This window comes from Pituophis catenifer, unplaced genomic scaffold, assembly GCF_029215685.1.
Source record: "Pituophis catenifer annectens isolate HBS135680 unplaced genomic scaffold, rPitCat1.0.hap2 SCAF_4, whole genome shotgun sequence".
Classification (NCBI taxonomy): Eukaryota; Metazoa; Chordata; class Lepidosauria; order Squamata; family Colubridae; genus Pituophis; species Pituophis catenifer.
Window position 1 is genome coordinate 49,764,383 of NW_027256884.1, and position 14,511 is coordinate 49,778,893.

A 14,511-nucleotide genomic window follows, 5' to 3' on the forward strand; every position below is an offset into this window, starting at 1 on the left:
ATTCTGAATATACTGAATTTCTGAATTTACTGAATAAAAATAACAACAGATAAATACTGTCTTTCAGAAGCCTCAAAATCTTTTTCTGAAAAATAAAATACTGATGAAATATTGTAATTACTGTTAAAGTTACATAAGAAAAACAGTGTTCTAGCAAAATAACCCGTAAACTGATTCATTTTTTTAAAAGAAATATAAGAAGAATACCAGTAGAAAATTTGTTGCTGAATTATTTATTTTACTGCTTTCTGGCCATAATTTTTAACAGGTTCTGTGGCTAAGAATTTCTTTACAAAATCTAAACTGCCAATCCATGAGCTTTCACACATATGGTAAGTACTATTTTCTAAATCATAATATTATTTTATCTCGGGGGGAGGGGTTCCTGTGTCTGTATGCAAACCAATGCAACAGAAAATGTCTTCATCAATGGCTCACACTGAACCAAGCAAAATAGAGAGTAAATTAATATTTATTTTATGCTTTTCAGTGGCCTAACAAAATGTGAATAGTACTATAATCTAAAAATGTTCTAAAGAGCATATTAGGGAGCCTAAAAGTATAAAAGTTTTAATCAAGTTCAGATAAATGTAATTTCGAAAAATTAACATCATAAGCTTCACTTCTAGTTGTGTTTATGAATTTGTATCCTGATTCTTTTAAACAGTGATAGTTTCGTGTATATTAGAATTACTCATTACAACTTTTTTTGGATGTTACATTTCTAAACTTGCCTAGTTATACAAATAAACATAAAGTAATTTTTAAAAATCATAGTAGTTTAATTGTAATTTTATTGCAATTGCAATATATTTTATTATAAAGTATAATTGTAATTTATATTTGTAATAAAATTATTTGTATTACAATTAGAAATCACATTAGTTAATACCTGTATGAGTAAAATGTAGTGTAACGAACAGGTTTTCGTTCTCAAAAATAGGGTTGTATAATAATTATCTGATTTGTAGGGAACTTAGTGATGTTGACTGTGATGGAGCATTGACATTAGCAGAGTTCTGTGCTGCCTTTCACCTTGTTGTTGCTCGGAAGAATGGTTATCTTTTGCCAGATAGCTTGCCAGAGACGCTCTTACCTGACTATCTTCACGCAGGTAAAGTTTCAGTGTTTGTGTATAGGTTTTCAGTTAATTAAAACCGTGTTTTAACCATAGTCTGTTTTTATGCAATAATTATAGGAAAAATGCTCTGAAACTGGGGGTAATCAATGTTTGGTCTGTTGGTAACCGCAGTAATAATTCTCGCTTAACAGCGAACCTATATGTAGCCAAAAAGCTTGGCTAATATATATTCATGAAGTCTGTGTCCTGAAATCCTTAAAATTATTGACTCATGACCTAGAAGCTGGAACCTGGGCCTTTTTGCCCTACGGTGTTCATCTGGATCCTTCCAATATGATTATTTTATATTGTGCTGACATTATTTTTAATCTTATATCCATAACCCTACAATGCACTTTATAGTACATTACATCTCAATAGAATAACAAATTGAAACCATTACTGGATTTCTCTTTAAGGTCACAATTATTGAAAAACAAACAAAAAAAATCCATGATATCCAGAGATATTTTACTAGAAGAGTACTCAAATCCTCTGCTCAAACTCAATGTAATTCGCTCTAATCTTGATTGTAGGAAATATGACTTCTGCAATAGAGTAGTAAATGACTGGAACACTCTACCTGATCCTCTAATCCCCATACCTTTTACCTTAAACTGTCTACCGTGGAGCTTTCATGTTTTTAAGAGGTCCCTAAGGGGGTGTGCATAAGCGCACCAGCGTGCCTACCATCCCTGTCCTACTGTTCCCATTTATATGTACTCATTTTATGTGTTTATGCCTATGTTTTGCTTATTTATTTACTTTTATTTGTTCCAATTTTTTTTTCATGTGTCTATATCTATGTCTATACTGTTACTTGTTTCCTTGTACTTGTTGACAAATAAATTAAATAAATAAATAAATAAATAAATAAATAAATAAATAAATAATAGCAACTGATGTAGCTTTTATGGGTCTAATGAGGTTACTGCTCTTCTATTAATCTTACTTTCCCAATGAAAAATAAGTATAGTGATCTTTGGATACTAAAATACTGGTATGGAAAATATTTTATATGGGTTCTTTTCTTATTTGGGTATTGTTCTTATATTTAAAGAGACCACTATCACACAAAGATAGTGGTGAACCACCCAGTCAGGACTTCTAAGTTAGTTTGGAAAGATTTAATACCATTTATACCAGTTTTGTGTGCCTGGAAATGAAATAGTCTTAAAATATATTGCCTATTTTTTGAGAGATACTTTTTAATTACAACATTCTGAGAATAATCAGAAACTTCCCATATTTTCATCCCAAAGAATGAATGAAAAGTGCATTAACTTATCTATCCATATCTTTTTATTACTTTCTCCCTAGTTCTTTCATTTTAGTTTATCAGTCTCCTACAGCCCTAGGATTTCTTTGTAGTTTCCCCTCCAAGCATTAACTACTGTAAATTGCTTAGCTTTTTTGGTATGTCAAAATCAACTAAAAGCTGCATCTTACCATAACTTGTTCGTTCAATTTTTAAAAAAATATTTTTAATATCATTTGAACCTTATTCAAATGATAATCACAAAATAAAAAACTCTAGTCTTGTATTATGAAGTAGAAGAGTGGCCAATTGTTATCATTAGGTTACAGAATATACTAAAGTAGAAATCAATGAGAAAATAACTCTAGAAAATGATAATTATGAGGCGCTTAACCATCTTTTTTTTATAGCTTCCTTTAAACCTAAAGGTGAATATGTACTGAATTCTTATTCAGAGTCATTGTCAGTAAATCAATCAACACGAGACTTTAGTAGGACTGAGGTATGAACAACTCATCTTGTTTTAAAATACTTTAAATTATAACAATGGTGTATAAACAGTCTTCATGTCATAACTTCCTTTAGCAGTTTCTTTTCCTCTCTGTGTGCTTTTTAGTGCATTTATCTAAGTGGGTTGGTGACCAATTATAAAGCACTAGTTTCTCAACTTTTTTCGTTCACCACTAAGGTAATTGTTGCAGAGGTGGTGAAGGATTGGCTGGAGGGTAGCAGTTCAAACCCTTCCAAAAATCAGTGTAAGTTGTGTAAGCACTAAAATCAATGCACCTCTTAAAAAGAAGAACACAAAGTAGAGAAAGAAGACTAGATTCAATTACCTGAGGTTTAAGGCTGAGAAGGTGAACGCTGTAATCATAGTGCAGCTATTAGATGCCACAGCTATAATCAAAGTGTAATTTGCTGTGTTTGAGTCCAGCAGAGTCAGCCAAAAGAAAGCCTTATGGAGGTTGCCAAAGTAGAAGAAATTATGGGAGAATTTTGTTTTAAGAAATACTGAATCCTTGGCAAGAGAATGAAGAGAATGAAACCTTGTATCAAGACAGGGAGTCAGCTGTGCATTCCTAAGAATCATTTTTGGTCAGCTCCTACCTGATTTTTTCCTTCTTTAGCTAAAAACAGTAAATGATTTTGCACACTTTGTTTGAGTTATTGATTCATTGTTACAAATAATCAAAATATTATTTAATTTATTCCTGAATTTTTAGAAGTAGAAACAAACCTTCCTGTACTTTTCTCACCAGAGATGAATATTCATAATTTTCTCCTCTATTTTTTTTTAATATAATCAGCTCGAAACTGTATGCGAAAATCCAAATAACTCAGAGCCGCTGATTCTGTTTGAGGCAACTTCTGTTCAACCAGTTAGTGACCATTTATTTTTTAAAATTATTGATCTAGTCAGTATGTAACAATTCACTTGCATGCCTTTTGTGTCATTAATATTATAGCTAAACCTTTCTCACTTAAATCACTTCAAAAATACAACATAAATTTATTAAGCATGCAAACTACTACAGTGTACACTGGGTTCCCAGCAAAGAATTGGCAGCTTGCTGAGGAGACCTGAGCAAAAGCAGAACTACAGTGCATGTACCCTTGACCTACTACATTGCACAGGCAAGACAAAGAAAAAGGCAGACACAGTATAAATTACTGCATGATGTTGAAATATTTTAGATAACCCATCTGGATTGCCTTCTCATTATTTATCCCATCCTATTAGCTCAGCATGTTAGCTAAACTATCTTTCAGATATGGTTAGTGGTGAAAATAAACAATTTGGTTTAACTGGGTCATTGATTCCTGATCAGTTTTTCTACTCCCCCGCCCTTCCCACACCCTCTTATTATATTTATTTAAAATATTTATGTAGCTGCCTATCTTTCAACCAACTCTGGGTGACTCCCAATGAAAGAGCAAAAGACACATAAAATCACTTTAAAACTATAAAAACTTTAAAAACAAAAAAACTTGGTGCCAAATCAAAGTTCTAAAGTGTGATTCTCTAGACTTCTCCCAGTGCTTGAAGGAAGGAAAAGTCAGGTCTTCAAAGTCTTGCAGAGGACTAAAAGATTGAAAGCTTGCTGTGAATGTTTTCTTGCAAGGACACTTTAAGCAGTTCATGTGGATAGGCAGGCATCTTACTGTATACAGTTGAAAGTGAATGCAATTCACATAGGTGTGGGGTACCTCTTATTGCCACAATAAAATTATACTTCTCTATTATAATCAAACAAAAAGAATTAGCTTCATGGTAGTATTCCCAGTAAGAGGCATGATGAACTTTAACTATCTAAAATGTTATGGTTTGGCGTTTTGAAGGTATTGTGAATAGTGCTCATAAAATATTCAGATTGTACTCATGTGTTTGTCAGGTGTTAATTTGCCATTATAATGCAGCACCATTCACAAATTGCAGACTGTGATAAAAATAATGTTAACAGAATGATGCTAGACTGCAATTCTCAGCAAACATATTAGACATCTGTAGGATACTTCTGGAAAACCTTGCATAAGATTATACAGCATGTACTGTATTTCCATAAGATTATACAGCGTGTAACACAATACAATTGTATGGTTCTTTTGCTGTACAAAAGTACCAGCTTATCCTAGAAAAACCTGGTTTACTTTCAAAACAAAATTATAAAAATAATTAAGGAATTTTCATTTATCCCTAAAGGTATTTTCTTCCACATCTCTCCCCAGATTATTGGCTTCTCTCAGCCTGTACATTTTTGAATGACCTGACTGACAACTTAAATTTGTGTCTTCCTTCTTTTACTTTTTTAAAAATCTTTACAAATGGATACCCTTTTTGCCATAAACAGCTTTCAATTGATGAGAAACCTGTTAAAGCTGCCCTGATTCAGGATACAGTTACTGATGATAAACAAGGTACAATTCTAAATTGTAGTCTCAATCAGTTTTAAAGTGGTAAATATGTTTTATACAAATTCTGTTGGATAGAAAACACCCATACTAGTGTTTCTTCATGGTTAAGGATCTAATGCTGTTCTGAAGGAGAGCTAAACCTGTATCCAAACCAGCCTGGCTGACAGGTCACAGGGACAAGGGAAGAGGACAGTGTTCAGAAGACATGTGAGGAATCTGAAAAAGAAATGGAAAGAGCTTTATATCAACAGGTGGCACTGTTCATTAGGGGCTTATTGATCCCCAATTTTATCCTTTATTTTGCTTAAACACCCCAGAAGTTTAATGGAGACTCATATAAGTAGACTACTCTTCTCTTTATAGCTTCTTTTGTATCACCTGGACCCTTCCAAGGGGACGTCCTTGAAAAGTATTCAGAAGCTTCAATTTATTCAAATGCAACAATGATAATTGTTTTTTGCAGGCCTAGATGTACATATGTGTCATCTCTCCTGCAGGAGCTGTGCTGGCTGTCTATCTGCTTCTGGATCCAATTCAATGTGCTGGCTGTCACCTTTAAAGCCCTATACGTCTTAGGACCAGATTATTTGAAGGATTCTCTTTTCCTTGTTACATCTACCTGACCTACCAGAATGGGGAGTCAGGGAATGTTATAGATATCCTTTCCTAAGGAGGTTCATTGGGTGAGATCAAAAATAAGAGCCTTCTCTATCGTGGCTGCCTGCGGAACATTTTATTTTATTTATACTTCTTAACCATCCATCTCCCTCAGAGATCAGAGATATTGTGTTTAGGTTTTAGTACTGATCTCCCTGAAGTGCAAGTTTTCATCGCTATTTTGGTGGCGGTAAATGTTATTTAACAGGATGGTTTCAATTCATATTATGGTTCTAGAAACTTTATTCTAATTACTTAAGTAATTCATGGGGTCCTTGGTACTGTTGGAGCTTGATTGTTTTCTTGCACATATTTCATTACTCAACTAGGATACTGCTTGAAAGGAGTGGAATTTTTAGGACAAGTGGCTTGCCAAGTGTCAATGTTGGTGGTTCCTTAATTAGGCTGTTGTTTACTGTTTGTTTCTCTGAGTTGGTAGTTCCTTTATTTGGACTATTGTTTACAGCTTGATTTTAATATTAATCTTGATGTTAATATCTGCTTATCAGGATGTTGATTGCTGGCAAGGAGATGTAGTCTTTTCACTTTTTAATTTTCTCTTTTGAATGGAATGTAGATGTTTATCCCTATGTGCCTATGTGCCTGTTGACGGCTGATTTGTCTGAGTGTCAGTCTTCCAGGAATTGTCTAGCATTTTTGGACTTAGCTTGGTCTACAACACTCAGAGTTTCCCAATTCAAACTATAGTAAAGTCTGTTCATGTGTTGGACAATTAAAGAATTTTCAGCATGTTGTCTGACTATTAGTTGGTTTTCATTTCCTGTATCTTCTTCCAATCACCTGCAAATGAATGGGGAGAGGGAAAAAGTCAGTGCAACTGTAGAAAAATATTTGTGCTCATATCTTTCATATCAAAAGCAGTATTACCGTGTTTCCCCGAAAATGCAACCTACCCCGAGAACAAGTCATAGCCCGATCTTCATGCCTGTGCCTAATATAAGCCCTATCCCAAAATAAGCCCTAGTTAAGCCCCGCCACCATCTGGCTGTACAAGGTGGGGTGAGGCGTAGGTGTAAAAAATCAAGTTAGGGCAGGGGTGGGGGGCTTGGAAGTGCTTACCTTTGGCCCACTGCAGCCAGGCCTCCCATGCCTCACCACCTGTTGCGCCACTGCCTGACTTCTGCAGCCACTTATGGCTGCTCGCAGCCAGATGCTGCAAAGCTTGTTGCACTGGTGGGGCCATTCTCAGAAGGACATCACAAGGCTTGCCATACCAGTGGAGCTGCTCACGCACAATGGCACAACACCATATCCTGCTGCAAGCAGATGCACTGGCGCAACAAGCCTCACAGTGTCCTTTCTAGAGTGGCTCCACCAGCGCAACGAGCCTCACGGTGTCCTGCCATGAGCAGCTCTACCAGCACAACAAGACCTGAGTTCCAGGGTCCCAGTAGCAGCAGGGCCAGCAAGCAGGGAGGGCGGAGGTCAAATTTTTACGCGCCAAAAATTCGTTACGTTGTGGCCGCAGGCAAGTAGACGGTGGGACTGGTGGTAGAAACGCTCCTATTCCCATCAGCCCCCGCACTTGCCACCTCCTGCACATCAAAAAAATAAGACCTCCCTGAAAATAAGCCTGAGTGCTTATTTTGGGGCCCAAAAGAAAATAAGACCAGGTCTTATTTTCAGGGAAACATGGTAGCTAGCATTTAGCAAATAACTTGCCAGTAGTTATCATCTGTGTGACAAGTGCAACATTTAGGCAGCTACGATTGTCACTGTTGGCTTTCAAAGTTACCCTTATCCTCTGTTCCGTGAATTTATTTTTTCTAGGAGGAATGACAAACAATCCAGCTCCTTCTCAAGGAACACTTTTTTTTTGAAAAGTTTTTTATTTTTTTAAACATAAAACATAAAATACATCTTTTTAGAGCAAGGATTTGATCCGGTATAGAGTAAATACAATTACTTACATTTCCTCAACCAATTTTGTTCCAAATTTTATCCATTTACATCTTAAAAAAAGAAAAGAAAAAAAATCTTATTCTAAACATTTATCATTCTACTATGTCGCCCTAAATTCTAAACAATTATTTCCAAATAGACATCATTCCAAATCTTTGTCATTTTAACAATCAATATTTCTTATATATTCCTCATTTCTAAGACCCCTTACATCAAATCTATATTGTACCTCTCTTAGATGGCAGCTAGTACCCATAATCTTAACAAAGAATATTTTCCTCCTCTCTTAATCGTTTCTAAATCAATTGACATTTCCATCTAAAATTTATCACTCCCAAAATACTTTATTTTGAAATCTAACATTTAACTGGTTCATAACTAAAATAGCTATTTCCCAACAGTGTTTTCCGCCACTTCTATCTCTATTTATTTAACTGGTTCACAGTTTGGCTTAACTATTCTCCAGTATTATCTCCTCCACTTCCTCCTAGGTTTATTTTTTGGCTGGTTCACATCTTAATCAGTTGTTTTCCAGCAATGCTTTCCTCCACTCCTAACCTTACTTATTTCGGCTGGTTCACTGTGTAATTTTAACTGTATATCAACGTTATCTCCTTCACTCCTCCTAAATCTATTATAAAACTGGTTCGCAACTCAAATAGTTGCTTTCCAGCGGTGCTTTCCTCCGCTCCAACCTTTATTTTTAACTGGTTCACAACTGTATTTCAGTTGCTCTCTAGGTATATTTTCCTCCACTCCTAACTTTTTATTTTTTGGCTAGTTCACAGTTTTGCTTTAACTGTTACCCAGCGTATGTATGTATGTGTATGTATGTATGTATGTATGTATGTATGTATTTATTTATTTATTTATTTATTTATTTATTTATTTATTTATTTATTTATTTATTGGTTCGATTTATATGCCGCCCTTCTCCGGAGACTCAGGGCGGCTTACAATGTGTTAAGCAAAGTATGCTTTCCTCCACTCCTAACTCTATTGGCTGATTCACAGCTTTACTTTAGCTGTTTTCCAGCATGTGCTTTCCTCCACTCCTAACTCTTATTTTTATTTTTAACTGGTTCCCAGTTTTGCTTTAACTGTTCTCCAGTATGATGCTTTCCTCCACTCCTACCTTATTTGTAAGACTATATCACAGCTTTACTTTCACTGTTCTCTAGAATCATGCTTCCCTCCACTCCTAACTTCATTTATTTAGCTGTTTCATAGCATTTTGTTTTAATTATTGTCTAGCTTTATGCTCTCCTCCGTTTCTACATCTCTTATTCAATTATTTAGCTTTAAATTAATTCACAATATATTACTCATATTTATTTTTAAATCCATTCTCCTCCGTATCTTTAACTGGTTTAAAATAAAAAAGTACATCAACAAATATCTTAACTCCTATTCTCTCCTAAGCTTTCTCCTGTGCCATGCTTATTTCCAATAAGTATCAACATTTTAAATCACTTTGAAATCAATTTTCTATAATTATTAAATCTGTAAATAATTCTTTTTAATATCCAGCACCTTAAAGAACATTTTCTTCTAAATTATTAGATCTGTAAATAGAGCTTAAAAATTCCAAATTTAAAAAGATATTAAAGCATCCAAAAATCATATTTTTCAATCATTTATACTCTTTTTTCTAGTCAAATTGTTTGTATATTCATAAAATCAACTTTAATAAAAATAGTAGTGAAAAAAGAGAGAGAATAGTAACAATATTAATAATAGTTAAAATAAAAAAGAAAAGGAGAAACAAAAATAAAAAAGAAAAAGAGAATAGAAATATAACAAAAGAAATTGAAAAGAGAATTAGAAAAAATAGAGGGGAAAGGAAACAAAAGAAAAAGAAGAAAAAAGAAAAAAAAAGAATAGAGAAAGAGCAAAGAGAAGAAGGAAAATATCCCCTAAGATTGCTCAGAGATCAAACTCCCAGACACCATTACATCCATTTAATTCAAACTATGGTATTTTGTTATCTTGTTACATGATATATTCCATTTTTTTTTCTTTCTCCGATCTGTCTGAGTATATTTGTTTTCCATTTTAATGTCCTCAAAGTTATAAGTTCTATAGAGTTAATTCTGAATTGGCTATTCCATATATAGTATCATCATGTCCGTCTTTTATTGCCACACCCTTTTTCTCTTGTTGCCACGCTTATTAAATCAGTTTTCATTATTCCATTTAGTTTCTTCTTTCTGATCTTCAATAAATCCTCCAGTACACAGATTGTATGTCCAAAGTCAAGCCTCTTGAATTTTTTCTCAAAGTAATCCACTTTAAGTAACAAGCAACAAAGTTTCTCTTTCAAGTAACAAGCAGTCTGGAATTTACACTTTCACTTCTCAGCTGGCAGCCATTTTTCCATTTGTCTTTTGTCTTTACTTTTAAAAGCATATTTATTTCCTCTTCTCCTTCCTCTCTCTCAAACATAATCCAGTCTCGTTTAGCCACAAAAAAAAAAAAGAAAAAATAAGACCAAGTCTGTAATAAAGTCATTTCCAAGAAGTCTGTGATTAATGCTATCTATCAACAGGTCTTTTCTCCACCATTCATTTGTTTTTTTGCCCCAATATTTCCCAGCCGCTGTTAAGGCTGGGGCATACTTATTTATAATCCAGCTTTTACAGGCAGTTCCCGCCTGGGCAGCATTCCACTCACCCGGCTTTCAAACTCCCTGCTCCGCTCTCCGCTTCTCCTCCTGCACATTCTTTGTTCCGATTGTCACGATCTCAGGACAGCCACCATGGCTGCCGCATCCACCGCCGCCGGTGCAGAGGGCAATCCTCTGGCCCTGAGGAACCTGCCCGTTCCTCTCGGCCATCCAAGGGGTCCCTCTCTATCCCCCTGTCCCTACAGGACAGGGTAGGTCCATCAACCTGCCAGTGGCGGCTTAACAGACGGGGTTTTTCTCCAAGGAGCCCCGCTAATTCCCCGTCTGAGCCGTTGTGACGTCAACCAGACGTTCCTTCTCAAGGAACACTTTGATTTTAGTTCCAGTGAAGATCCATCAAGTTTTTCATTCTTCTGTGCCCTCTATGTCCTCTCCATCCTGTGCACCCTCTTTTTCCTCCTGTTTAAGCTGAGAATGCAGGAAGAATTTGAGATGATAAATTTTAATTTCTCAATATTGAAGAGGAAAATTAAAATAATTTATTGGAAAAAGCTACCCTGATGCCATACAAACCTTATGGCAGAAGCAGACCAAAAAACGATAATACACTTAATAGTAAGTGTACCCATCCTTTGAGGTAGCCCAGGTCAAGAAACAGGCACAGCAGGGAGTGCAGGAATACTCTTTATTGTAATAATAATGTAGAATAACTGAACTTCAAAAACCTATCCAAGTTTCTGTCCTATCTTCTATGAAACAACATTTAGGCGGGGTTATTTTGAATTTTGTTTTTACATTTCTGTGTATCTCAGAACCACATATCCTTTTCTTCAAATTCTCCCTAAGGACCCCAAGGTGCTTTTCCCAAAAGGCAACTGGATTTTCTTGAGTTTTTTTCTTTGAAAATGTTTTGCTTATCTTTATTGCAGTCAGTTTTCCATTCCTGTTAGAATAAATTATGCATCTGTATAATGTAAATTATTTTAATGTGCTTTGAATACTTTATTTTACATTATGTCATTGATGAATAGATATAGTTTGCACCGTGAAAGGAATCTTTCTGCTTCAGAATGAATTGGAATCTAACAAGCTTTGATCCACAAAGCAGACAGGTGTTGAATTCATCATTTTATTGCAGCTCATTCTGTTCTGGAAACTTTCTCAGCCTCAACAACAGATTGTTAGGGAATTGATTGGTGAGAACGCTCAATCCCTAGCAGAGCTCTGTTTGTTTGTTGAACACTTTACATATATGATACTTTGAGTCTGACTTCTAAGCTTTATGCATGAACTTTGCAGAATAATTTGTTTGTAAATTTGCTCTTGATGCAAAATATTCCCAAGGGCACTTCTAATGGAAATGAATAGTAATAATTTAGTCTCAAATAATCAATACCAAATAATAATTCATTATTTCTTTCCAATTAGATCTGAAAGTGAGTGATTCTACCCAAGCAGTGCCAAAGGAACTTAAAGTACCTCAATGTTTGCCTTTCAAAACAGGTAAGGAAAGATTCTTGTATAAAAACAAATATAGCAAATGGAAAATTTCTAAATGTCTAATATTATGAGAAGAAAAAGTTTTCCCTTTATCAAATTCCCCAAAAAGTGTCATATAGAATTTTTTTTAGTACAGTCAAAGTTAAACAACAATGCAGAGTCCAAAAACCAAGCAGGATCCAAACCAAAGGTTTATAACATTTAACAAGTAAAATTGAATTATGTTAGCTAGACTGCCAAACATTGGGAATTGAAAAGCATACATTGTTCCAGCAGATGTAGATCCTCAACTAACAGCTTTAGTCTAGTTTCCAAATCCCATCAAGCTCTTGCTCTGAGTAAATAGTTCTGTTCTCAATAAGCCCTCTACTTTCTTTTGAAAGTCCATTAGTTCCAAAGAGCTGTCATTTTACAAGGAGTTTCATTGTTAGGCTTTTATATGGAATCTTGTTCACTGGATGGCAATAGGCTAGCAGTTCCTAAGCATAGTACATAAAATTATCTGCCACAATGTCCTTTCTGTCAATGACTACTTCAGCTTCAACCACAACAATACACGAGCAAATAATAGATACAAACTCAAGGTAAACCGCTCCAAATGCGATTGCAGAAACTATGACTTCAGTAACAGAGTGGTCAATGCCTGGAATGCACTACCTGACTTTGTGTGGTTTCTTCCCCAAACCCCCAAAACTTTCACCTTAAACTGTCTACTGTGGACCTCACCCCATTCCTAAGAGGTCTGTAAGGGGCGTGCATAAGTACACCGGTGTGCCTACCGTCCCTGTCCTAATATTCCTTTTTACTTACTCTTTTCATGTATTCAAGTTATGTTTATACTGTTACCTGTTATCTTATATATGCTTTTTTTTTATTGAAAAAGTTTTACAAACATCAATTTTTCCCCCATTTTTTCCCCTCCCCTTCCCTCCCTTAACCCCCCAAACCCTCCCCACCCCCCATGACCTCCCCAAGGTAAAATCTATCCACATTTATTATATCAAAGTTTACCACCCCTCTATTCTCCCCCCTGAGTACTATACAATTCTTCATGACAATAAGCTATTTTGCCCTCTATAAACTATACATTTCTACACAACATTTAGCTAAAGGCTATCTGGTACTTCCTAGTTTGGTATTTATTCTGCACGTAATCTATCCATTTCTTCCACTCCCCATACATAGGTCTCTTGAGTCCGATCTTTTAAGTATGCTGATATCTTTGCCATTTCTGCAAAGCTGGCCATCTTCAAAGTCCATTCTTGAATTGTAGGCATATCATCCCTTTTCCAATATTGACCAATCAGTAACCTAGCTGCTGTCACCATATACAGTATCAATTTTGTTTCCCCCACTGAAAAACCCTCAACTATACCCAGTAAAAACAATTGAGGAGAAAATTGAATTTTTTTCTTCAGAACATTTTGCATAACCCACCAAATTTTTATCCAAAAAGCCTTTACCTTCTTGCATGTCCACCATATATGGTAATATGTAGCATCTAAGCAATCACATCTCCAACATTTCGGTTGAACATTAGAGTACATGCATGACAGTTTCTTAGGATCTAAATGCCACCTATAAAACATTTTATAAAAATTTTCCCTCAAATTCCGCAACTGTGTAAATTTAACATTCTGAACCCATATTTTTTCCCAAGTTTCCATCATAACTGGTTCTCCGAAATTTTGTGCCCATTTTTTCATACAATCTTTAACCAATTCATTTTCTGAATCTCTTTCTAACAAAACATTATAAACCCTCTTAATATGCATTGGGCCTTTCTCTTTTATCTGTCTAACCAATTCTTCTTCATGCAACATTAATTCAATTTTTTGATCTTCTCTCCATCTCAATTGAAGTTGATTATACTGTAACCATGTTAAATTAATCCCTTCTTCCAACAGTGTGTTTAATGACTTCAGTTGCAATCTGCCCCCATCATTAACCAACCAGAAGTCCCTGTTATCTTATATATGCTTGATAAATAAACCTATGATTATGATTCCATTCCAGGATTGTAAAATGTTCTAGCTTCAGTCTTCGGATTCAGATTTGTCACAGGTGAACCTTAGATGCAGATTCTTCCAAAGGATAAATTTGATGCTATTTCTCCTAATGTTGAAGTGTATCACTGTCGGTACTAGAATGAAGAAGATCGATCTATTTTTACTCTAAGGATTCTAAGTCTGTCATGTCTCTTTATCTGTGTGTCATTTAATGGGGTGAAAATTAATTTTTGCAATTTTTTTTCAGTGAGGAGTTCTTGTTTTTACACCAAGAATTCAAATCTGCTGTTATTTTTGCAATTGCACAAGGTTTAGTTTGATATGGTAAATCCATGTCGGATTATATACCGTATTACAAGAGACAAAAGTCTCTTGTAATACAAATACTGTTAACTTTATCTTCTCAAAATTACATCTTGTGCTACAAAAATTAAAAGTTTTTTCTGCATGAATCTTATCTAGCTAAGCAAAAAATAATCCATGCAACCATAAACTAATATCAGAA

At 35.1% G+C, this 14,511-nt stretch overlaps 1 protein-coding gene across 1 annotated transcript in view; it reads left to right on the top strand.

Annotated features, from left to right (window-relative positions):
• REPS2 (RALBP1 associated Eps domain containing 2) overlaps positions 1-14,511 on the top strand; it is a 130,258-nt gene that overhangs the window by 29,857 nt on the left and 85,890 nt on the right. The window contains exons 7-12 of the mRNA XM_070943593.1: positions 269-332; positions 972-1,114; positions 2,789-2,880; positions 3,686-3,757; positions 5,228-5,294; positions 11,926-12,000. Of these exons, the coding sequence (XP_070799694.1) occupies positions 269-332; positions 972-1,114; positions 2,789-2,880; positions 3,686-3,757; positions 5,228-5,294; positions 11,926-12,000 (513 nt within the window). The remainder of the gene's footprint in view (positions 1-268; positions 333-971; positions 1,115-2,788; positions 2,881-3,685; positions 3,758-5,227; positions 5,295-11,925; positions 12,001-14,511) is intronic.